Below are 24612 nucleotides of genomic sequence, written 5' to 3'. Positions count from 1 at the left end.
CTTTTGATTAGGCTTATTTTGAAACCGATTAGCCCCTTTTTAATGTTGCTCAATTGAAACCTTTGTAAACTCATTTGATTACATGACTTATTATATTATGTGAATGGTTTGCAATATTCCTAATTAGAGCATTTATATTAATGAAACTCTAATCAAAATTATTATTATTGAATATTAAAAATTTTCATTTTTATGTTATTGCCATGAAAGCCAACCGAGTCAACAAATTAAAATAAAAGTACAAGAAAAAAATTAACTAAAATTTTGATATACAAAAATTAAAATATTTACAACGTATAGCAAATTCTACGACAGATAGATAAGAAATTTGTCGAGCCAGGCACAGCATTCATAATCTATAGACATCAAAAACCCCCCATCAAATCTCATTTGTAATTTCAAAATCCTGCCGCCCCCTTAGGTTTAGGTTAAGGGTGTGGTTTTCGTTATAAACATTATTTATTATAAAAATAAAATGGTAAAGCAAAGCAATCGTTGGTCCTCAACGGCCTGCAACTGCAGTCACCAGATCCTTCCTAGCTGACAACAATGACTTCCAGGTTATCCTACCGATCAACTTTCTTCTTTTCTTCTTCTCAAGTTTTGAATATTTGCTTATTTTTCTCCATTTTTCCCTTACAATCAGGCGATTGAGAGTTTTCAAGCGATGGATGACATCCCAAGGCATACAATGCAGCGATGCTCTTCAATTCACGGATACTCCCGACAATGGAATCTCCGTCAAAGCCTTGTACGATTTACGGGAAGGTGATGTTGTTGCAAACGTTCCTAAACTTGCTTGCCTCACCGTCAAGACCACCAGCGCCTCTTCCATTATAGAAGAAGTCGGTTTGGGTGGCTATCTGGGGCTTTCGGTTGCTCTCATGTATGAGAGAAGTTTAGGGGAGAACTCTAATTGGGCTGGCTACCTCCAGCTTCTGCCTGATAAAGAATGCGTGCCATTGCTTTGGTCTCTGCAAGATGTAGACCAGTTTCTTTGTGGAACTGAGCTACACAAGGTAAGTCCACTTCCTTTTTCTCTGTTTCTTTAAGTTCATGTATGGAGTTATTAATATTAAAGGAATTAGTTTTGTTGAATTTTGTAATTGCAACTCTCTGAAGTGACTGTGCTATTTACTCATTTGTTCAACCAAAAGAGAACATATTTTCTTAATCTGGATGTTATTGGGATATGACACCCATTTACCTGCATCAACTGATTTGTCCCTCACCTGCCCCCTCTTTTATAAGACAATTGCTTCCATTTTCAATTTTCTCTTCCGTTCAATAAATTTGATTAACTTCATGGTCTTGTGGAGGTAAGTAATGAAAAGGTTCCCGCTTCTCTACTCAGTTGAAGTAATTTATCCTCTTTTTTACCCTCGAAGTAGGACTAGCCATATAAGAACTTTTAGAGATGAACTTTGATGTTATTGAGGAGTCTTGTGCACATCTTTTAGTAGTAGATGATTAGTGTAAGTAGTGAGGAGCTTGTGGATTCTCAAGCACAATTAGATATCTTATCGATTATTCAGGGTTTATGAGACTCCCTGGGTCTCAACTATAGTCAAAGGGAGCACTTTTCTTAGACAATTAGCAAGAACCTTAGCCAAAATATTATAGTAACTCATTATGAGACTAATAGGTCTAAACTCCCTCACTCTACTGGCATTTTCCTTCTCAGGGAGTGGAAAGAACTACAAAAAAAAAAACTGCACTCGACAGTAAACCAACTTCTCAAGATTACAAAAAAAACTACAACAAATATACCTGACTTATAATAACTACCTTAACACTCTAAGCACAGGTTGTCAGGTTTCATAACTCAAACTAAACAACTCTCCAATTCAAAAACATACTTCCGAACTCTATGGCTATTAGGGCCTTGGTAAATATTTAGGATATGAGTATGCTTTTCCTTGTGACCATATGTTTATTGATTATCAAAAAAATGCTAAAGCTAATTAAATATCTTGACAATAATTAAGGGTTTAGTGTAAGCAGTGAGGAGCTTGTGGATTCTTAGGCAATGAGAATATGTTGATGATAATTCAGAGGTTTTCTTCACAGATGGTTTTGATACCTATTTCAAAAGGTGAAGTTGATAAAGTAAATAAGTCACCCATTATTCTTTCCAAATTATCTTCTTTGATTGGAAAATGTAGTTTGTAATTGAAATCAATACCACCTCATTCTTCATTCGTTGAAGTCAAGCTAGATGGTTTTGTCCAAAGGAACTAATGTTGAGGAACTATCCTGATCTTTCGGACTAAGCCTTACCGTTTTTCTTTAAAGAAGTTATGGTTTCTATATTAGTTTTCAAGCTGGGAATAGCTTCAGCATTTGGTGAAGTTCAAGTTGGTTGTTTTTGAATTCTTCCAGACACTCCCGCTCTAAGGAAGTGCAGAGAATTTGGGGGGAGGAGGATTTTGATGTCATTGATGGACTATGCTTTGTCATCACTGGAAGTCACGTGAGCCTTCTTTACTGCTATTAGGTCCTTTCTCAAAGGCACTCTAATTCCAAATTTATGTAACACAAAACTTACTTCTTCAATAAGCTTTCTCTCATGAGATAATTGTTGGGGAAAAATCTTCCTCATTCCAAACAGGAAGATGGATGAGGTAAGTTCTCTCTCTCTCCCTTTTTTCCTCTCTTCTCCTCCCTTCTGTTCGATTGGTTCCCTTCAACCCATCTTCCACGAAAAATTATACGGCAACCATGTGCTCCATCTCCACCCTCGGACATCACCTCCAGCATTTCTTCAGCAACCTTCTGATGTTTTTTTTCAGTTACAGCTCAACTTCTCAACTGTTAGATACAATGGAAGTTGTAAACTATAAGGTTCTTCATTCATACTATTATGCTTGGATTGAGAACAAACGAGTCCACTTAGCAGATGTTGAAGCTCAGATCATCTTGGTTATTTTAGAGAGTCAGTTAAACGGTATTCTGACGTCTTAGCAGAGCTTATTAGAGGTTCAAAGGATTGCTTCATTTAGAGATTTTAGAGTTAGAACGTGACAAATTAAAGCTATTCAAATTCAAGGCTGACAATTTTGGATTCTTTGCCGTGATTTTTGGTCAGCTTTAGGTGGATGATCAACCATTATGTAGCAACTGTGAAGGATCTATGGGACACTACTCAGAAACTTTATTTGAAGTTTCAAAACGCCTCTTGTTTGTATACTTTGAGGAAACAAGTCCATGATTGCAAGCAAGGAACTCTTGATGTAACCTTACTTCAATAAACTTTCCCTACTCTGGCAAGAGATAGACCTGTGCAGAGAGACAGTATGGGATACTCCGAATGATGACATACAACATGTGCGACTTGAAGAAGCTGATTGGATCTATGACTTCCTTGCAGGTCTCAACCCCAAGTTTGACATTGCTTGTGGTCGTATACTTGAATAGAACTCTTTCCTCCTTAATGGAGGTGTTATGAAGTTTGTCTTGAAGAAGATTGTACAAGTGCCATGACTGTTCTGACTACTCCTACTACTGACTTTGTTGCCTTCCATTCTAGATCCTTTGTCCACGATAATGAGAAGAACAATGGAAAATTGATCCATATCTGTGAGCATTGCAAGAAATAGTGGCACACCAAGAATCGGTGTTGGAAACTTCATAGTCATCCTCCAGGAGGTAAGAAACTGTCCTTAAATGATAAATAAAATTCATTGTGTGCTTATATGAGTTAGTCTGCTGGAACCTCTCAACCATTTGGCCTTATTGCAAACCAAAACAGTCTTAGTCAACCCTCCAAGCTAGGCGTCGTTGTTGTATGTCTCAGTCCCTTAGTCATATCAATATCGATGGAAAAATCCTTAGATCCTAGACTCAGGTGCTACAGGTCACTTGACAGTTTCCTCTGAGAATTTTGTCTCTTATATTTTATTTGCGGGTAATGAAAAGATCATAATAGCTTAGGCTCCTTGGCTTTAATTTCTGGGAAGGGGCAAATTCTTCCTTTTGAGGGGTTATCCCTCCATAATGCACTACATGTGCCTAAGATTTCCTATAATTTGCTCTCTATAACCAAGATAACTCGAGAGCTGAACTGCAATGCTACTTTCTTACCCGATTATGTTTCATTTCAAGATTTGAGCTCAGGGAGGATGATTGACACTACTCGGCATAGCAGGGGACTCTATCTTCTTGACGATGATACCTCTGCTAGTAGCAACTTTAGCACTAGTTTCTTATCTTCATATTTGACTATTTTTTAACAATATTGTATGTTGTGGCATTTCCGATTAGGCCACCCAAAATTTCAATATATGAAGTATTTATTTTCCCATCTCTTCTCTAAAGTTGATGTTTCCTCTTTGTAATTGCAATCATTCCTGTCAGCATTTAGTTCTCATTCTTACTTCCGCTTGATTTGCCTCGTTCATTATTCAAAGGTGTATTAATCCCGATTGTGCGATCTCAGTCAAGAGATCTGTCAACAACTTCTTCATTTCTTCAAAACTACGCTGTTGACTATATGCTTGTTCATTAAGTTGTTCCACGCTCTTCGATAAGGATTTCATGGATTCTTCCATCTTCGGTACTTTGTGATTTTCCACACGAATCATCGAAGTTTTGATTTTGTTTGCGTCAATCTTCTCCTCTAATTGTTTCTGCGCCATATTGGATGCTTTTTTCCCAGGTTTGATTGCTCTGATATTGATATGAAAGGTATCAATCTTTATTGTAGTAGTAATGGATCGAACAGTAGAATTACAGTAGAATAATTAGGGCACAATCACAGACGATCAGCCCTAGCTCCCTATCTCCCACTCCCAAGAAGATACTTTCCAATGTCTGACTTATTCAATGCACTCTGAGAATATTTGTATTATTCTCCCGAGTGGTTCCCACCCCTTACAATTCCCTTGCCCGTACTATTCTTTCCTCTCCTACTATACTGATGCACTATTGGTTCATTTCCTTGGCACCCAAATGTTGTGGGATCTAGCAGGTTATTCTGTGAGGTTACTTGAGGTCCGGACAATACGTATATTAAAAGAAAACTATTAAAGCAGGGGGAATAAGCCAAAAACAGACTAGCATCCCTGGCAAGTCTGTAACATAACTCCAGTACTGCACCACTATTCTTATTGTCTTTCCAGATTATTAACCAGGAAGACATTCTGATTCACAAGGGGATTTCAACAATCAAGTTCTTGATTCTTTTAGGCTAAGAGAAGGTGATGAAAGAAGCTTTCGATACGCTATTCCTTAGTGGTGGCCATGCTCAACAGGTCAAGGACTGAAGGGTGATAACTATATCTTTCGAAAGGGTTCTTTTAGCTGGAGAGAGAGCGATGTATGTGAGATAATACAAAAGTCCCAGTTGCTTTTATACAAGTTAAATTTTATATAATAAATCTGTTGAACATTCCAGCCGGAATAATTTAATTGGCAAAAGAAGATACTTAAATGTCATATGGCTTTGTTTTCACTTCCTTGAAGTATTTTTGTTCATTATTTTGTATTTGTAGAAATGAAGTTTTCATAATGTAATGATGCAGTGAATGTGAAGTGGCAATCTATGTAGATGATTTTTCTTACACATGTAGGCAGACGGTGAAAGAGGACAAGACTCTTATGTATGAGGACTGGAAAGAGAATATCCTGCCTCTTATGATGTCTGCACCTCTGATGTTCAGTCCAGAATTTTTTGGCATTGAACAATATTTTTCTGCAAGGAGCCTCATTTCGTCTAGATCTTTCGATATTGATGACTTTCATGGGTTTGGAATGGTCCCTTTGGCAGATCTGTAAGTTAATCCATCTTCTATATTGTTATCAATTTATATACTTCCTTGCAATTTCTGTTCTGTGCACCGCTTACCTATGGCCAATAGAGTGAGTGGCACTCACTTCTCAAACGTTTGGCCAAATGGGTAACCCCCCCAAAGAAAAGAAACGATGGTTTAAGCCACTGTCTGCACTCTGCCTATTTAAGCCATTGTCTGCACTCTGCCCATTTAAGCCATTAAGGTCCAACACATTTTTCTCTAAATCTTAGCATCTTTTTAAGAATTCCAATTGGGGCATATATTCTGAAAAGAAAATCCGTCATAGAATCTGAAAAGAGAACACTAAGAAAGAGCCTTAAGACAAAGCTGAGCTGAAACGATCAACCAAAGAAGTTACTTGTTGTGAAAGAGCCTTAACAAGCATATATCCGTAACAGAAAACTCATCATTGAATTTAATAAGGCAACACTAGGAAAAAGCCTTAAGAAGCTGAAAAAATATAGCTAAAGAAGTTGCTTGTTGTGGATGAGCCTCAACTGCTTTAACAGCAAGCAATAAACCACAATTATTTTGATTTTGGAGCCAAGAGTGGCTCGAGGGTTATTGAAGAAACTTGACCTTGAAAAATAAAAAGTTTTTGATTTCTCACTCTGTCATTTCAATGAATTCAGGTTTAACCACAAGACCAATGCTGAGGATGTACATTTTACCTTGGTGTCTTCTGACGTTGAGTCCGATGATAGTACTTCTCAACTAAATGATGTGCATCCATATGATGACGAGTCCAAATGCTGGAATTCTCCTCTGGATAAAGTAGGATCAGATTCTCTTGAAAATGAGGCAAACAATGCAGATGATACTGACTCAAACTCTTCTGATCTCAGAGATGATCCTACAACGCTTGAGATGATTATGGTGAAGAATGTCAAAGCTGGCAATGAGGTTAGAATTCAATCTTTCAATGATCTTTTAATTAGATCTTGTCGATCTCTGTTTATGGTTGGTAGGAAAACATTATTCAGTCTAAGAGTGTTTGGAATAACTTTTTTGTTTCCTCTGCTGCACGTTAGGTGTTCAATACATATGGGTCTTTGGGAAATGCTGCTTTGCTTCACAGATATGGATTTACAGAAGCAAATAACCCATACGATATCGTGAACATTGATTTGGAGCTAGTTATTGATTGGTGTTCATCTCTATTTTCCAGGCGATACAGTAGAGCAAGAGTATCATTATGGAGAAAGTTGGAGTATTATGGTTGTGATAATGAAAACATTGAATATTTTGAAATATCATACGATGGGGAACCACAAACTGAACTACTGATATTAATATACATAATGTTGCTATCAGAGGATGCATTTAATCACTTTGATCTAACTATATCAGTTTCTGGGAATTTTAGTGGTGTTATGTTGTATCAAAAGGGAAAGAGCATGTGGATTGAAGATTCAAAAATTAGGAAGGATGTTTTGCTTACCAAAGATGTTCGTAAAGCTCTTGTGTCACTTGCAGATATGCGTGAAGCTTTACATGGTTCAAGTCATTTAGAAGAAGACCTTGAGACGTTGTGTGGCATACAAGATAATAGGAAGTTGTATCATTCTTTGATGTTGCGTGTAAGCGAGAGGACGATCCTCAAGAAACTCAGATCTTATGCTGCTGTGGCTGGTCAGTTATCAACTAGTGAAAGGCGGTCCTCTTTGAGGAAGAACACTTGAACAAGGAAAGAACACTTGAACAAGTAACTTCTTAATTTTTCGGCTCATTTATCTCCAAATTTCATTCAGTCACTTTTGGTTTTTTCATTTGAATTATTCTACTCCTCACAGTGACTCTTTTCTTGGATCTTCAACTTTATTCCTAATTTTATCATTAGTGATGCTAATTTATGGGAGCTGTTAATGTTGAGCCGTGTAGCTACCCTTCTTTCAAAAGACAGATGGCTGAAAGAAGAAAACCTTTCATAAATAAATATCTAAACAGTTATTCATTGATTTTTGTTTGAAGAAGCAAAATGCTGTTTTCTTAACATACTAAACCTCTCTGTTTCCTTTGAAAAAATTGCTTTGGAAGGGTTTCTTTTTCAAAAAAAATATAATGAAAGAATTTTATATAAAGGTTTTCATTAACGAGAATCAAGAAACGTTAAGGTGATAATTGTGAAGTTTCATGAAAGAATAATGTAGCGTTGCACATTAGGTTCTAACCTTTTATTTAGATAATTGTCGAACTACCTTGTTTAAGTTTTCATCTTCAAAACTTGCATCCTTCTTTAAATTGTTTACATAGTTGTTTTTTTATCCATCTTAAACAAGATTGACCACCAAGATTTAGTTAAAAAATCAATTCTTTTTTTGGTGTTCGGGATACATCCATTCAGATTTTAAGAATTTTTTTAAAATTTTCCAAATCTTATATACTTTCAAAATTATTCTAAATTCAGTTATTTGTCAAATATTATATTGGAATCCTATGTAATTTTCAAATTGTTTAAGTCAATTTCTATTTCGACGATGATATGAATTGCTCAAGTTCCAAATGAATATATCGATTTTTAGATAGATGACTGCATTTGATTTTTAAATTTTGGAAAAAGAAATTTTTGAAAAAAGATTAAATTTTGAGAAAAAGAAAATCATTAGATAAGATATTTAAATTTTTAAAGTTATTATTTTTAAAGTTAATTTTCATAAATAAAACAAAACACCAGAATATTTAAATCTCGAGTAACATAGTAAAAAAATCTCATGATATTTTTATAAATTTCAGATTTGCTCTTGACTAATGTGAACGACTTGTCACTTCTTTTTCTTGTTTGTGATCTATTTATCTCCTCTTCACATTATTGATTTTTTCATATTATTATTTCCTCACTAGTTTACAATAGTATGATTATTTAGGTAAATATTTATCAAATTTTTTATTTTCTCTTTCATAATTTCTTCATTTCTCATCTTCTTTTTTTCTTCTTGGCACAAAATTTAAATGATGTTGGTATAGGATCTAAACAATCGTCAATCGTGCACCAATATTTAAATGATCAGCTGTCTATCTCAAATAGACAGAGATAGACCATTATCACTAACAAATCGTTTAAATTTGGTACAAGGTCGTTTAAACTAGATACCAATATCGTTTAAATTTGATACAATGTCGTTTAAATTTGATACAAGATTGTTTAGACTTGGTATGAGATTTAGGTTTTGGTACCCATGTAGTCACATTTAAATTCTAAACGATCGGTCAAATCTAACCGATCGTATATCAAAGAATCTTGGAAAAATGATTTAGGTTTGTGTAGTCAAATCTAAACAAGTCTCTAGCCAAATCTAAACGATCGTGTAACCAAATCTAAATGATCGACTATCAAAGAATCTGAAAAAAAAAAGTTAATTATTTTTTGATAGTCAAATCTAAACGATCAAATCTAAACATTCGTGTACCAAAAAGTCTTGAAAAAAATTGTTTAGATTTTGGTAGCCAAATATAAACGATTGTGTAACCAAAATCTAAATGATTACCAAATATATTATGTGTGTGGGTGTCATCTTAACGAGGGCATTTTTGGTATTTTACATTGTGGGTCTGTGGGCTTTTTTTCGTTTTCAAAATTGTTCGTAAATATTTTGCTGTTTTGTTGTATTTTTTAAAGATCCCTTAGAAAATAAAAAATATATAGGGTTTGGTATAATATTTGAGAACATTAGAAAAGATTAATAGAAACTCGCCATGATCTCTACCAAGATAAATGAAGGAACAAAACAATCGATAAGTTGAAAAAAGTTCATTTTTTAACCAAATCTCGGCAATCAATCTTGTCCAAACGGACCTAGAAGAACTTTTTAAAATATTTTTCATAAAAGGTGCTAGTTTTATAAATGGAAAACTCAAATGTGCTATTTCTGACAATTTTTCCATTTATTTCCATTACTTTTAAATTGGTAAGAATTAAGACTCCAACTTTAATAAATATCAATTTAGAGTGTGTTTAGCCCAAGCACTTGTGAAATAAGAGTTGTAAAGTAGGAGTTGTAAATTGCACTCTTAAAACCCAAGGAATTGGTAGGTCCCACTACTATAAAGTATTGATTTATACATCATCAACTTCTTACCTTGTGTCCTAAAGTTCACAATTTCTTAAGTTTGATCCTTATTCATACTATTTAGTTTTTATGCTTTATATTTTCCCACGATCTAGTCTTTATGGTAAAAGTATATTTAAGATCCAATAATAATTATTTAAATGGTTACTTAGTAAAATTGATACAATTTTCATGATATGGACTGTAATTGTTAAAAAAAAAAATTAAGGTCTTTTTAAGTACAACTTAGAGGTGGGAGAATTTAAACTTAGAAACTTTTGTCTTTGAAAATATACAAATGTCAGTTAGGCTACACTTACATTAGCAATTGTTACACATTTTAGAGCACAGTGCCTATAGGCGTGCAACACAAAGGTGTCCTTGTTATCTAAAGAGCACAAAAGTAAGTCTTTAGAGATTTTAGAATTGCTAGGGCACAAAGAAGTTTGTGAGAGTATGAGAGAGAACAGCCAAAGTGAGTAAAAGAGTTTGAGAGAATGGTTGAATGAGTTTTATCGATGCTTCACATAGATGGTTACAAACGCCCCTTTTGGGCTATTTGTAGACAAGCCTAACCGACATAATGGCCTTTAACTACCTTTAGATGGTCATTGATTGTCATTTTATAACTTACCAAATGATTCTACGAGCATTCTAACTTATAAAAGAACTTTCTAGACGCCATCAGATACTTCTAGTGTTGGTTGCCTTTTGATTGTGATCATAGGTTTGGGCCTAGTTCATCACACTTTATTATGTTCTAGAGTCTTCTAGCCTTGTCTAGAGCCTTCACGAGCATTCTAGAACCACCAAGCACCGTCTAGAGTTGTGTGGACCTATCTAGGGCCTTCCAAACATGCCTAGAACATATGTGCAACTCCAGAACTTGTTGCGCACATTCTAGAAGCTTCTAAAGTCTCTACATATTTTTTGGAGTCACTTGAACAAGGGTATAATCATAAGGAACTCGCACATCATCATAGGCACACACATCATTTGGTCATATGCACATAGTCGTGTGCACTGCATGGTCGCGCACATCCCCACGCACTTGGCCATGTGCATATGACCTTGGTTGTGTAGGACTTGCGATAGCACGAGCTACTCCTGATGCCTTTGGACTTTGTCGGGGCATGATTAAACTACTCCTTGGTTGTGCTGGGGAGTCTTGCAAAAATGTTTTCATTATTGTGGGGCTTATTTTGAGGTGTGACACCCTCCTCAACTCAATCTCGCAATGTCCTTATTACGCTTGGCTTGAATTATTCAATTTTGTCCAAGAATTGCCAAAGTAAGTTATCATGTTTCCAACTAACTTGTCACGCTTTTAGGCTAACCATCCCATACAATTAAGTATTTCATGTAGATGGTAATTGCCCTCCACTTTATCGTTTGTTCGACCAACATTTCTTTAACCTTTTTATTGAATTTTGATTCTATGAAAATCGAAGCTGAGAGGGTTCACTCTAACTTGGATTTTCTATGTCTTCATAGAAAGGCTTTAACATGCTCACATGAAAGATATCTTTTATGGTAAACTGAGACGATATGTTGTTCTTCCCACTCATTCCGTGATAAGAAATGAGTCTTCTTATCTTTTGGATTAAGCCTTTGTGTGTGCCTTGCAAAGTGACTTGAATTGGTTTGGTAGGAATTTTATTATTACTTTGTCACCCACTTGGTACTCCTTCGATCATCTCTTTTAATTTACCCATTTCGTCATTTGTTTGGTTGCCTTTTCAAGACATGTCCTTATAATATATTGTTCCTCTTACCACTCTTTGGCAAATTTATATGCAGAAGGGTTAGGGCAAGGGTTAGGGCCTTCATAAGAAGCAACCAAGGCACTAAGTGCATTTGGTTGGTGTTTCATCACCATTTCCTAAGTTGTTCACTGGTTTATTTATATTATTAACCTTCAATTTATTATGCCCAAATATTTACCAAATAAATGTGTCACATCAAGTCAATTAATCAAAACTTCTTATGCATTATATTTTCCAATCATGCAATGAATAAATTATCATTTGTACCTTTTATTTTACTTACTTATTATCCATTAAAATTGCTAAATTTATAAATAACTATAATGCATAAATTAGTATTAAATAATCAATTAAATAGGAGAAAATTTCTTCTAAAATTTGACAACTTACCCAAAATTTCGAACACCACAATCTCGACTGAGAGAGAGTCACGTACATGATTCAACTCAGGATGGTACTCCAAACTCGGCTGATAAAATTTCTTCATGCCATTTTCTCACTGTCGAATGGTACTCCAAACTCGTTGCCGACCACTCCCTCTCGTCGGTGGAGCTGGAAGCTCCTTGAGAATTATGAATGCCTCCAAGTGTGGACTCCATAAGAGAGAATAGTCTTCGTAGAAAATGAAATGGAGAAATTCTTATTCATCATACAGAGGAGAGATGTTCACACTTCCTTTCATCTCTTTTGATTTTGTGAAAAACTTCTTCACTGTGAAATATGAATGAGAATCTCTCTCTTGACATCACAGAACATCCAAGAATCACACCAACACATCTACTTTGATCATCACACATGGCTTTGCAAGCCAAACAACACTCTCTCGACGAATTGAGCTTAAAATCACAACCCCATTTCACAGCATCTCCCCACAGCTCCAATTGAACAATTCCTCGGCAACACTCTTCGTTGTGCTCCCCACTCTTGAAAAACCACCATTGTTAACAAAATCAAAAGTGGAAGAAACCTTGACGGAAGTCGGTCGAATAGACCCAATTAAGCACCGATAGACCATAAAGCAGGAAGAAACGTCCACGAGGAAGACGATTGCAAGCGCACAAACACCACGCACGACGTCTCTTTGCCTCTAGTCCATCTGATCATTGCTACAGTGAGTTCGTATTGGAAGACGAAGTGGAAATTTCTCTTGGGTTTTAAGAAACCAATTTTCTAGATATTCGATAACATTTGTAAATTTTGCTTCGCACGACTCCATGTTAAATTTGAGGTTACAATGCCCACTACGCAATTTGAATAGCTCGACCTACTGCTAAGTTTAAGAGGACTGCGGACTTTCATAAGTGTGTTCTTTGGATGTTCTTTCCCTTTCTTCACCTATCTTTCTGTAACGAAAATATGAACTCCAAAGAGAATAAGACACGCAACAAATTTTTTTCCCTTTTATTTTCTTCCTAAGTCAATCCTCTTCTCTACTCCCATAATCAATCTCTTTCTTCCAATTCTTCGTCACAGAGAGATTTCTTGTTTATCATGTCCAAGTATGGCATATGTTTTAATTCTCTTTTATGTTTTGTGTTTCTGTTCTAGGGCTGTTCTATTGTTTGGTTGGGTTTGTGTAATTTGTGACAATTTTGAAATTTGCATTACTTGTTGTGTGATCTTCCTGCCCTTATTCATGCTACCATTAATTTCCCACACCAGAGCTTTCGAATGTTAGCACCATCATTTCATGTCTCTCAATTCATTGTGGTACATTGTTGTTTTTCATTTACAAAAGATATACCAATAACATTTTGTACTGAATTTCAGCTACAGCTACTCGGGATATGGAGCTTATTCTGGTAAGGTAAGCAAGCAATTCTATTTCTTCACTGCTTTAGAACTTTTGAAGTGCTTTTCCTGTGAAACTATGGGTTCAAAAAATGTATTTTGCCATTTGATCTTCTTCTGCACACTTTCTTTTGGCTGCAACATGCAGGGCAGAGTTAGCACAAGGGCTTGAAATATAAATTTGGTTAAAACTATTCTATCACTCTTCTTTATGATGCCACTGCAGCTTCTACTTCCAAAATTCATCATGGCATCTCTAATTTCCTCCTCTATAGCTTTTGAGTTCAGTAATAAGTAGTGATTTGTATTATTTTGTAGTTGTTCACTCCCAAATTGATATTGACATTTACTTGTTAGACTCAGTCAATTTTCATCTTCTTTCTTTTTATTTAATTCTTTATCATTGATTTTTAAAGTGGACTTTTGATTCTATTGTTATCATTTTTCACGAAGGTTTGTGTAAATGAAATGAACATGGGTGTTTTACTCATCAACTAATTGATAATAATTTTGGTCTCAGGGGTTAATAATTATTAGATCACTTTTTTGTGGTATGTGTATGAAAGTGTTTATATTATCACAAAAAATTCAAGTAAGGTTTCATTTAAAACAATAAGAAAAACATCAATGGATGGAATTAGTTAACCTTTATTATAAGCGTCATTGAAATATTTTCTACATATTTTTTATATATAGTTCACATTTTTATAATCTTATGGCTTATTTTAAAAAATTATTTAAATATTAATAATGCTAATATTAAGACTCAGAAAAATAAATTAAAATTGAGTTCTATTTTTAGAATGAATGCATTTGAATTTTTGAAAATAGAATAAAAGAATAACTCTAATAGAAAAACCTCATGAGGATGAATTTTAAGGGTCGAAGAAATTGTCAAATTATGCTTTAATATTATTATTCTGAAGTTTTATTTTCATATTTAGTTTACATAATAATTATTCTATTAAAGAAATAGAATTTTCTCGTTTCGGTATAATATTTTTTCTATACCATTTTAAGAGAGAATTTGTGGTCAATAAAAACTAATTATGTAAAATGATGAGAATTAATTGATTATTGAGTATTAATTAATTTATACATGAAACAATGAAAATGTGTATTTGTCGTTCTGTTAAAAAGAATTACAGGATTATTTGAGAATTGGAGATGTTAGTCCATATGGTAACTTATAAAAATTGATAATTTAATTTAGGATGAAGTGAGATATGATTGGTAGAAACAGAAAGTGAAATTATGTAAAAATTTAGAAACCTAATTACGTGTATGAGACACGTGTCCAATTTTGATAGTTTCTTCATCATATTTATAAAATTACATATAAAAGGATATTCATATTTGCTGTGCAGTGGAAAACTCAATATTAAATGAATATTATAATTTACAAAACTTAATAAAATTAATTTTAGAAAAATGTGTATTTTATGTATAGTAAATATGTCAAAATAATAGTAAAAAATCCAAATTATAATCGTTTGCGTTAATTATAATAGTCTATATCCAAAAGCAAACGATGAAAACAGACTATAATAGCCTGGACCTCAAACGTAAACTATAATAACATACAACACTCCATATGCAGAGTATTATAATCTTTATCCTCTCATAAGTCTTTCATCGTCTCAAATGCTCCTTTAATTGCCTAAAATTAACAACTACGTGACAATAGAAATTAGTTTAATTCTTCTCGAGGTTTAGACCTCTAAACTGTTTCAAATATGAAAGTATAAAGATTAATTTGTTGTGGACTAAGGTTATAAAAATTATTACTTAGTACAAAATTTTGGAGATAAAAATGTAAATTATTTAAAAAATTTAAGAAAGAGATTTTGTTTATGATTTTTAAAAAAAAAGTAAAAAAAATTGACAAACTATTTATAGAATAAAATCACTAAAGAACAATTTACTGCACTAGATTTTTCTATTTACAAAATATTAAGTAAAATATTAAGTAAAATGTACTATCTTTTGACAAATTTCCTCTTATTAATTATTTATTTGTTGGAAAAACGATGGATATAAGTTGACGTGGTAGGAGCTGTGTAAAAGATTAAGGGTGTGTTTAGGGTAGGGATTGGATTATATAATTCAACCCATGTTTTGAGGAAGGTCATGGTAACCCTAGTTTTATCCCTCACCTCTCACCTCTCCCCTCAACCCTTCCTTACCTCTTTTCCAACTATTTCTCAACTCTTTCTCTTTTTTAATTAATCCATTTAAGTTTAAATACTATTTAATTCTTTTTTTATTTATAGTTTCTATAAACTTATGAGTTTTGTTACTTTTATTTTAAAAACACTTATTTTTAAGTTATAAATTTGGTACAATTATATTATTAAAATTTTAATTTCTTCTTTTACTCTTGAATTAGATAATTTATTGTAAATTACACAATTAAAAATTTAATTACTTTCAATCAATAAGAATTCACATCAATATATTTATGAAATTTAATTACTTTCAATCAATAAGAATTCACATCAATATATTTATGAAATTAAGATTTTGATTCTATACCAATTAAGATTATTTTGATTCAATTCAATGGTATAGTTCAATTAAGATTATTTTGATTCAATTCAATGGTATAGTTTTAACAAATTGCCATAAATTGATTACAACAATTAGCAAACTATAAGATTTTTTTATTAAATTAAAAATTAATGGAGGCCGTAATTTCAACAAACCTAAAGGTGATTGTCTATATTTCGCCACTTTCATAATGTTATTTTGGTTATTAAATTAAGTTTTGTTAAATTAACATAAGAAACATATTGTTATAGGGATGGTAGGTTCATGATTTTTTTACCCAATAATTATTGCTAAAATGAATATTTTGAAAGTATATAAACCACAGTTACAAAGAATAAAAATTAAAGTTGATATTTTAAAAGTAGCATAGAATTAGTGTATTAGATTTAGAATATGAATTTTTTAAAAAAATAAGTTATTCGCAAATAAGGATTACTAAAAAAATGTTGAGAATGAGCATCACATCTAAAGAAAATTAGGCAAATTATTTTACAAAAATCAAGACGATGGAGTAAATTAAGTATAAAAATTTGTGTATTAGATCTATAATATAAATTTTAAAAAATAAAAAATTTCGTAATACTACCCATATAACTCTTCCCCCAAAGATATCTTATCATAAGACTACCATAACCCTACCCACATAACTCTTCTCCGAACACATCTTATCATAACATTTTGTCCCTAACCCTTCCCCAAACACATCTTATCATAATCCTAAGTTTATCATAACTCTAACCCTCCATATTATATCAGACATTTCCCTAAACACGCCTAAAAAAGAAAATATTAAAAACTCATACCCATTACTTACTATTGGAATTGGGTGATAATTAGCTATGTAAACATAATTATTGAAGGAAATGAGGAGAATACCAACTTACAAACCTTATACCACCCAATTCTTCTTTTCTTTCTAGTTTGATAGAGAGGGTGAAGAATTATTTGTACATTAGACCTTTTGATTTTTTATTCTTTTTTTTGTACTTTTATAGAAGAAGAAATAGACCATTATTTCAGTCAAAGATAATATTTAAAATATCATGACAATGTTTGCAGGGGAGCTGCTCCTATCTATAAACAAACAAAATGAAGGTGGGTTGCCTATGCATTCAAAAACAAGAATTGCCTACCGGAATCTGATTCCAGGAGAAAATTCAAAGCTCAAGCGAGATCAACTTGTTAATGATAACAAACAAGTTAATCTCACGGATCAAAATGAGCATGTAAGTATTTACCAAAGAGGCTTACATGGCAAAAGAAGATTAGTCACATCTCCATAGATGAAGGTTTTGCCGAGGCTTTTGACTTCTTCTCTTTCCTTTTTTTGCTCCCATTTTTATTCATTTTCTTTTTCTTCGGTTCCTCAATTGGTTGTGTGCCCTCTAAATGTAGCTGAACAGCTCTCAATGGGTCTGCCTGAAACACAGGGTGATTAAGAACAGTACCCATTTGCTTTCTCTCCTTCAATCTGATAAAATGAACCATCATTACAATAATGCATAAAATAAGGATAAATTGTAAAACATGTCAAATAATTGCTAACAAGTAACAAGCAACCTACATGAATTTTAGCCTAGACTTGCAATTTAGTTTTAACTCGGCTGCAGAAGGTTTTTGTTTTGTCGCCTCCAATCCAGGAAGAAACTCTGAAAGTGTAGAAAGATCAAAAGCCTTCAAGTCTCTTTTACGTCTTCGATGGTTTTTCTTCTGTTACATATATTCAACTTTAGAATATTACTAAAAGAGCAAAATGAAAGCATGGTGACAAAAAATGCATCAATTATTCTCTCTCCTTTTTCTTTTTTTTTTTTTTGGGGGGGGTTTGAGGGGGAGGGGGATACTTTGTACAAGGAATTAGAACACTGAACCAATCAAAATGCTCCTATTCTAACTATAGCCAATTCCTAAGTTCCTCGTTATTGACAATCACTTCATATTATTGAACCAGCAATTATGCTAGTAACTAAAATGACTATTTTCAAATGTTAAAATTTAAAAGTAAAGTAGAAAGATTGAAGCACTCCACGTCAAATTCATCATAGTAGAGGATGAAATTTTCAGGGTATACCAATAAACCCTTGTAACTATGTTTATGTGTAGTGACGGATAAATAAATTTTATTGGCAGGAGGATTTATATCAATGAAGGAAAAATTAAAAATAAATGCATGAGATCTAAACCTAGGACTCATGCAATTATTAGTATTATATTGGTTTTATCTATATATTATGTACAGAGCATAAAGTTGACAGAGCTCATATAGGTGTTTATGTGGTTCCATGATTAATGTATAACCTTCTAACGTTTGGTCATATTAAAAAAAAGCTTGGCTTAACTTTGACACAAACTATTATTAGATGGCACTAACTATAATGGATACATGAGGTTGATTGTGCTTATGTCGTACAAGATTATAGCTACAGTTAGTTTAAAAGATAAAAAGGAGAAACAAAAGATTGTTCGAGAACTATTCACATAATAAAAAAGGAAGAGTATTAAAAGCCATCAATGACAAAAATGAAAAGGAATAATAAGAAAACTGAATGGCCATAATTAGTGAGGAAATATAGAGCCGCAAAGTAATAGAATGAATATCTAATTTTACCTTAGTAATACTCTTTTGAGCATTCAAGGTAGTAATAGTTTCTCCAACTCCTGCATGTGGCCAGATTTAACATGTAATTGTTTATGATACCAGAAACAACGCTCAAAAATGAAAATAAACATCCCTAGAGTTAAATTGAAGATACTAAACAACAAAATGGTATTGAAATATAACTTGATTGGCAATTCTGAAAGGTGACCTTTCATTTATTCGGAAATCAAAAAATCAACTGAAACACATTGGTATTTGCTTTGAAAAAGTACTAGAACAAGTTTTAGAATGAAAACTGACAACTGAAGTAAAATTAGGCCTGTATTCTTTTGATAACCTGCACTAGGTGGCCAATTTAGGTCTGCATTTTTTGCAATTTGCATCACATTAGCAGTATGCAATCAAATATGTTTTGTCATTTGTTAATCTATATTTCTGTATTCAAATAATATTTCTTTAAAAGAGAAGCTCCAGTTATTTCAAATCAGATAGAATCAATAGATGAATAGTTTTTTGAAACAAGGACAGTGAAGCAACTTATGGAACAAACACCATCAAGTTAATGTCAGAAATCCGAACTCACTCTCATAAAACTGGACCTTCTTCTCAAATTTGCGTTCAGCTTTAGATTTCACATCCGACCTTCATGGACAATGGATAAAGAAACTTAGGATTGATGAAAACGAAATAAGAAGCTACACATAAGAGAAGATAACTCAAAGAATACGGCCTTACCGGGAGACTGGTTTGCCCATAATAACAACTTGTGAGTTTTCTGATTACTTGAATCAAAAGATGGAATTTCCTCAAATCAAAAACTTCTGCGCTTAGATCACAAAGTAGGATCATATTAGGATCTCAAAGTATAAACTAAAGTGTTGGGTATCCAACACAGAAAAATATATGAAAAACACAAAAGATAGCATTGCAGCATCAATGAAAAAATAATAATGTATGTTAATAGCCTTTCGAGAGGGTTGTCTTTCTCCCACGATCAACCCGCCATGGACTAACCTACCAAAATATGACCTCCCTTCCTACAAAACCTAACTCCTATTTATAACGAAACTACCTCTATCTAATTACCATTACACCCTTACTCTACTACTGTTCCAAAAGTACCACTATTATGCTAGGTCACCCGTTACTCAAGTGTATAAGAAGAAGTGTAAAAAGGGAAATTCCACATAGACAACATGGTAGTTACTAGTTAGAGAGGTCAGTGATCCTAGAACAATGTGGCAGAAAAGGGGAGGGAATATATATGTGGGTGTTTTGTACTAGGGTTGGTTATCATCTTTGTTATGTATTTTGAATGAACTCTGTTCATTAGGGAGAGGACAGCCCTCTTATTTGGCTGGTATCATTTGAAGAACTATTTTGTGGTGTTGAAAGAATTCAATACAATAGCTTCCTCCCAGAATTCTGGTTGTTATGTGTTCTGGTTTTATTAGTTTTGCAGGTTGTGTTGAAGCTTAGCATATTAGTACCCTCACATTATATCGCCCTTCAAACACACCTTGAGGACAAGGTGTGGGATATATAGCAAAGCAACCATTACAATTTACAAACACAATCAAAATACTGTTAAGTATTGACTTCCCTGCACTCAGAAAAATACCCAACAAGAACTCTAAACAGTAACAATCACTTCAGAAGATGATATTCAATGAAAAATGTCTAACAACTACAAGGTAATCTCAAATACTCATATAAAGCAAGAACACAGCACAAGACTAAGAACAAGAAGGAAGAAAAACATAAAGAGAAGATAGGGCAGAATTCAAGAGCTGCGTCCCTCTCCAAAAGTCTCAAGAGCTTCCAAAATGATCAAACCTCACATTATATCGCCCTTCAAACACACCTTGAGGACAAGGTGTGGGATATATAGCAAAGCAACCATTACAATTTACAAACACAATCAAAATACTGTTAAGTATTGACTTCCCTGCACTCAGAAAAATACCCAACAAGAACTCTAAACAGTAACAATCACTTCAGAAGATGATATTCAATGAAAAATGTCCAACAACTACAAGGTAATCTCAAATACTCATATAAAGCAAGAACACAGCACAAGACTAAGAACAAGAAGGAAGAAAAACATAAAGAGAAGATAGGGCAGAATTCAAGAGCTGCGTCCCTCTCCAAAAGTCTCAAGAGCTTCCAAAATGATCAAACCTCAAAATAATTTCCAAAACCACTCATAAACCCCTCAAAGATGGCCCCCGCTCGAGTAACCATTTATTTTTGTGCCAACATTCACTTCCGTACCAATACTCCCCATTTTTCCTCGTTTTCCCTTTCTCTGGTACGTGTGGATGATTGGGGGCTTAACAAATACCCATACCCCAAACTAACACTAAATAGGCTGCCCTGCATAACCTAAACATGCCTTCTAGACTTAGACTATACTTTATTATCACATTTAAACACACACTCAGTGACAACTTAAAAGAAGTTATACTTTTCCCAAAAAAGTCAACATATAAGTATGTTCATCACCACAATACTCTTGTAACTTAACAACTCATCATGCTTTAACATCCAAAATCACAGCAACACATTCAGCTCGAAAATCATCATAAAGCATATGAAGCATACTCTAATGAAGTATGCTAAGACGCAACAAAAAAATTCGGCAAGTAGAATTCTACTTAACAACTCATCATGCTTTAACATCCAAAATCACAGCAACACATTGATAGAACACTGATATAGTGTTTCTCTTTTATTGATATCTCAAACAGAAAATTACAATATTAAAGAACAAACAAGTAAAAAAACCCTAACCCTCTGCCCTTCCTTTCTTTCAAGGAGTGTTGCAGCCCATTAACTTCACCAAATTCTTCATGCCCTTCTTCCCTCCCCACCTCCCTATTTATAACCATCTAACTGCCTTATATAACTAACTACCCTTAGCCCTATCTAAATGTAGGTATCTATCACACATTCAGCTCAAAAATCATCATAAAGCATATACTCTAATGAAATAAGTAAAACATGAAGTATGCTAAGACACAACAAAAAATTTCGGCAAGTAGAATTCTACTTACTAGACGTCCTAAACAGCTACTAAACTATTGGATATGTCCCTAAAACAATAAGAACGAGATTTTAATATTATAATTTCGTTGAAAACCTCAGCTGAAACCAAAAAGGTTCAGAGGGAATGTTCTCGACCAAAATAACCTTAAACTTTAATTCAAAAACTCCAAGTTGTGACCGAGTGGAAAAGAAATACTTTTCCGAACAAAGTCAATGTGATAGCTGAAGCCAAAAAGGTTAAAAGTGTATAAGTGACACTTAACTCTCAAAACAATTTTAAAATACTTAAGTATGCCTTCAAAAATCAACCAACGTAAAACTGTGAATCAAATCTCAACATAACTTTAAAATGTGTAAGTGATACATTTTACTCTCGAACCAACCTAAAAAGTATCTTAAATGTGACTTTTAAACTCATAACCAACTACAAATTACAACTCTATGTGTGACACTTTGACCATGAAAACAACTTAAAAATTATGATTGTTTCTATCAAACTCTTAAGATGCTTCCTAAATACTTACTAAATACAATCTTTCAAAATATAGTGATCCTGCCTCAAACATTATTTCTTGGGTTGGGTCATCGGGTTGCATTATTTTAAGTGAAAATAAGAGTGTAAGTTTCGAAGACAATTTGACTTAATGTTTTTCCCAATCTCCCCTCTCAAACAAAGTGGAATGAAACCCAATAGATAATAAATGATAAAACTACCAAAGCAAAGGCAAAATGTCTACAATCAATAGAATAGATCTTGTTCAAATATGGTCATAAATGTCATCCAAAAGTTCCAACTGGAGCAAAAAGTTATTTACCTTGAGAAAAATAATCCGATTGGTTAGTCCTGCAACGCCATGGTGAGAGAGAGCCGAGCGCGAGCGACGATCGGAGATTGAAAGATGGGAGATTGAGAGACTTCTGAGAAGGAGAGACGACCGAAGACTGAGAAGGAGAGAGATTGAACGCCGGCGACGGCGTGAGATGAGAGCCCGAAACGAGAAGGTGAGTTAGAGAGAGATGATTGAGGCGGCGTGAAATTAAAACTCTTAAGCGTGAAATCGAAAATTACGAACAAATTGCTAAAGCTTCGTCATTATTTTGATTTTATATTATAAAATTGGGTAATTATAATGGAGACATTTTATGAATAATAATTAAGTATATAGCAACATTTAAAAAAAATTGTAAATAAAACAAAACTATAGTTGATAGACTTGTATCACTCATAGACTCGTATGATCTATAAGTGATAGACCAATTTTTACAACATGATCTATCATTGATAGAATTTGACAAATTTTACTACATTTGCAATTTTTTTAAAATGTTATATACTTAATTATTTTAAATTTAATTGCTAAATTTGCAACTATCTCATTAATAGTATGGTTTTGGAAAATTAATTTTGTTTTTGTCCGTCAATTGACAACGACTCCAACATTCTTTCCAAATTTTGAAAAACTCTTCTAATAAAATCAATCTTTAACAACAAAACACATTAAACTCTCGAAACCTTTCTCATTCAGTACAGAATTGAGCGAGAACACTTTCAAATCTTTCGAATTTCACTGATTCTTGCTTCCCCAAATTTAAATAAGTCATTCTTGAACTCAAATCAATCAAAGGGAGTTACTTTGTTTTAGTTTATATTTTTCGTTGTTTAGTTTGTTTTTAAATTTTTAGTTTGAAATATGAGGCAGATGGAAAATTATGTAGTTTTGGTGTTTTGATGTAGTTATTGTTGAGATGTTGAGTTAATTTGAGTTGATGTTATTGTTTATTTCGAACTTCTTCAAAGAATTTTCGACTTTTCATCAATCTTGGTAAGTGCAGATAATGAATCTTGGTCGAGATTTTATTAATTTTTCCCAAGATTTGTTGAAGAAGTTCTAAGATCATATGAGTTTCACATGCTTTTTGTAGGGTAATCTCAAGGTCAATTTCACCCGAGATTGGATCAAGATTACCAAACATAATGCATGTAAAACCCTAATCGTGTGGCATCCCGGTGAAATGTTGTTTGATAATTTCTCAAGATTGTCGCGAGATTAACCCACAAAATACTTATTTTATTCAATTTTTTGTGTTTTGCATACGCCTTTTGTGACCAAAGTTGATTCAAAGAACTTCTTCCTTGCAAACTTGACCTGTTGTTCACATCTATCGAAGACCATGTCAAGTATAAAAAAAACAAGTTAACACTCGAGCAACTTCACATGTTTAGAAAATCATCTTTGAACACTTCTTGGATGTGAAGTTGGTGTTTAATGGACCTCTCTGTCATTACATTTTGTTGAGAAAGGTCGAGGAGGGGTAAAAGAACACAATTAGTTTTAAGTTACTGGGTGAGAACGTCTCCTTTGGGTGGGAGGACTTTGACATAATAGGGGTATGACCCAAACGTGAGAATATAATTTAAACAGACACAAGGCTCTTTGATTAAGAAGGTTATATTTTGAGGATAGGAAAAGCATGAACGACTCTAAATTCGAGAAGGATTGCCCAGCCCTTCAATTTGAAAACAACAAGGTGTGGTGAAAATGTCGATATTCTAATGTTTGGGCTTTTAAGGGTATTTTGAACATTTGAGAATACCCTTTATTTTGAAATTTAAAAACAAAATCCACAATCTTAGTGACGATCTCAACCGGGATGGATCGAGAAATTATGTTGAAACGGTTTTTTAAAGTTTGAGAAGAATCTCGATGTTGAGGTTGGTTGAAATTGACCGAGAAAAATAAATTTACGAGTTTTTTTTTTTTTTAAATATAAAACTAAAAATGTACTACTTCACAAAATTTACCAACAATCGAGCTAAGGAATGTAAGAGATTGCAAGCCAACTACATTTATTTATTTATTTTCCTTAACTTCGTGTGAATTCAATTTATCTCTTTTGTCAACATCAAATGTCGAATCACCAAATTAGATTTTTAAAGTACCAAACCTTCGTGTTTGCTAATTATAATATTAAAAGAGATCCATCGTGTCTAATTCTTAGTATAATATATAGTAACCTTT

General features: G+C 33.4%; 3 protein-coding genes across 4 annotated transcripts; 2 read left to right on the top strand and 1 right to left on the bottom strand.

The window, feature by feature from the left end:
• The first annotated feature begins 398 nt into the window (after positions 1 to 398).
• On the top strand, positions 399 to 7752 carry LOC101223125 (N-lysine methyltransferase setd6). Its single transcript, XM_004144299.3, has 5 exons — positions 399 to 560; positions 647 to 1019; positions 5575 to 5771; positions 6425 to 6695; positions 6824 to 7752. The coding sequence occupies exons 1-5, from the start codon at positions 550 to 552 to the stop codon at positions 7472 to 7474; spliced, it is 1503 nt and encodes a 500-aa protein (XP_004144347.1). The 5' UTR covers positions 399 to 549; the 3' UTR covers positions 7475 to 7752.
• Positions 7753 to 10826: 3074 nt separating this feature from the next.
• LOC105435266 lies at positions 10827 to 13762 on the top strand. 2 transcript variants are annotated; one of them, XM_031883950.1, is made up of 3 exons: positions 10827 to 11129; positions 13375 to 13411; positions 13544 to 13762. In XM_031883950.1, the coding sequence occupies exons 1-3, from the start codon at positions 10843 to 10845 to the stop codon at positions 13565 to 13567; spliced, it is 348 nt and encodes a 115-aa protein (XP_031739810.1). In that variant the 5' UTR covers positions 10827 to 10842; the 3' UTR covers positions 13568 to 13762. The 2 variants fall into 2 exon arrangements, with proteins under 2 accessions (XP_031739810.1, XP_031739809.1); XM_031883949.1 differs by having other exon boundaries at positions 13375 to 13762.
• Positions 13763 to 16949: 3187 nt separating this feature from the next.
• On the bottom strand, positions 16950 to 22661 carry LOC101222893 (putative ribosome biogenesis protein slx9-like). Its single transcript, XM_004144298.3, has 6 exons — positions 22408 to 22661; positions 19280 to 19365; positions 19128 to 19186; positions 18554 to 18603; positions 17510 to 17655; positions 16950 to 17416 (listed from the first exon to the last, which is right to left on the bottom strand). Exons 2-6 carry the CDS (start codon positions 19297 to 19299, stop codon positions 17215 to 17217), a joined length of 477 nt encoding a protein of 158 aa, XP_004144346.1. The 5' UTR covers positions 19300 to 19365; positions 22408 to 22661; the 3' UTR covers positions 16950 to 17214.
• Between the last annotated feature and the right edge of the window lie 1951 nt (positions 22662 to 24612).

The sequence above is a fragment of the Cucumis sativus genome, chromosome 4, assembly GCF_000004075.3.
Source record: "Cucumis sativus cultivar 9930 chromosome 4, Cucumber_9930_V3, whole genome shotgun sequence".
In the NCBI taxonomy this organism is placed as follows: Eukaryota; Viridiplantae; Streptophyta; class Magnoliopsida; order Cucurbitales; family Cucurbitaceae; genus Cucumis; species Cucumis sativus.
The sequence above is the reverse complement of the archived record's forward strand: the minus strand, read 5'-3'. Positions and strand labels throughout refer to the sequence as shown.

Excerpts from the sequence above, each read along its gene's own strand:
- LOC101223125 (XM_004144299.3), top strand. Across the intron at positions 5,772-6,424 it reads ATGGTCCCTTTGGCAGATCT|GTTTAACCACAAGACCAATG; the intron begins GTAAGTTAATCC and ends CAATGAATTCAG. Across the intron at positions 6,696-6,823 it reads ATGTCAAAGCTGGCAATGAG|GTGTTCAATACATATGGGTC; the intron begins GTTAGAATTCAA and ends GCTGCACGTTAG.
- LOC105435266 (XM_031883949.1), top strand. The coding sequence starts at position 10,843 with ATGCACATAGTCGTGTGCACTGCATGGTCGCGCACATCCCCACGCACT. Across the intron at positions 11,130-13,374 it reads TTTGTCCAAGAATTGCCAAA|CTACAGCTACTCGGGATATG; the intron begins GTAAGTTATCAT and ends ACTGAATTTCAG.
- LOC101222893 (XM_004144298.3), bottom strand. The coding sequence starts at position 19,299 with ATGGGCAAACCAGTCTCCCG. Across the intron at positions 18,604-19,127 it reads GAAGGTCCAGTTTTATGAGA|GAGTTGGAGAAACTATTACT; the intron begins GTGAGTTCGGAT and ends GGCCACATGCAG. Across the intron at positions 17,417-17,509 it reads AAGTCTAGGCTAAAATTCAT|ATTGAAGGAGAGAAAGCAAA; the intron begins GTAGGTTGCTTG and ends TCATTTTATCAG.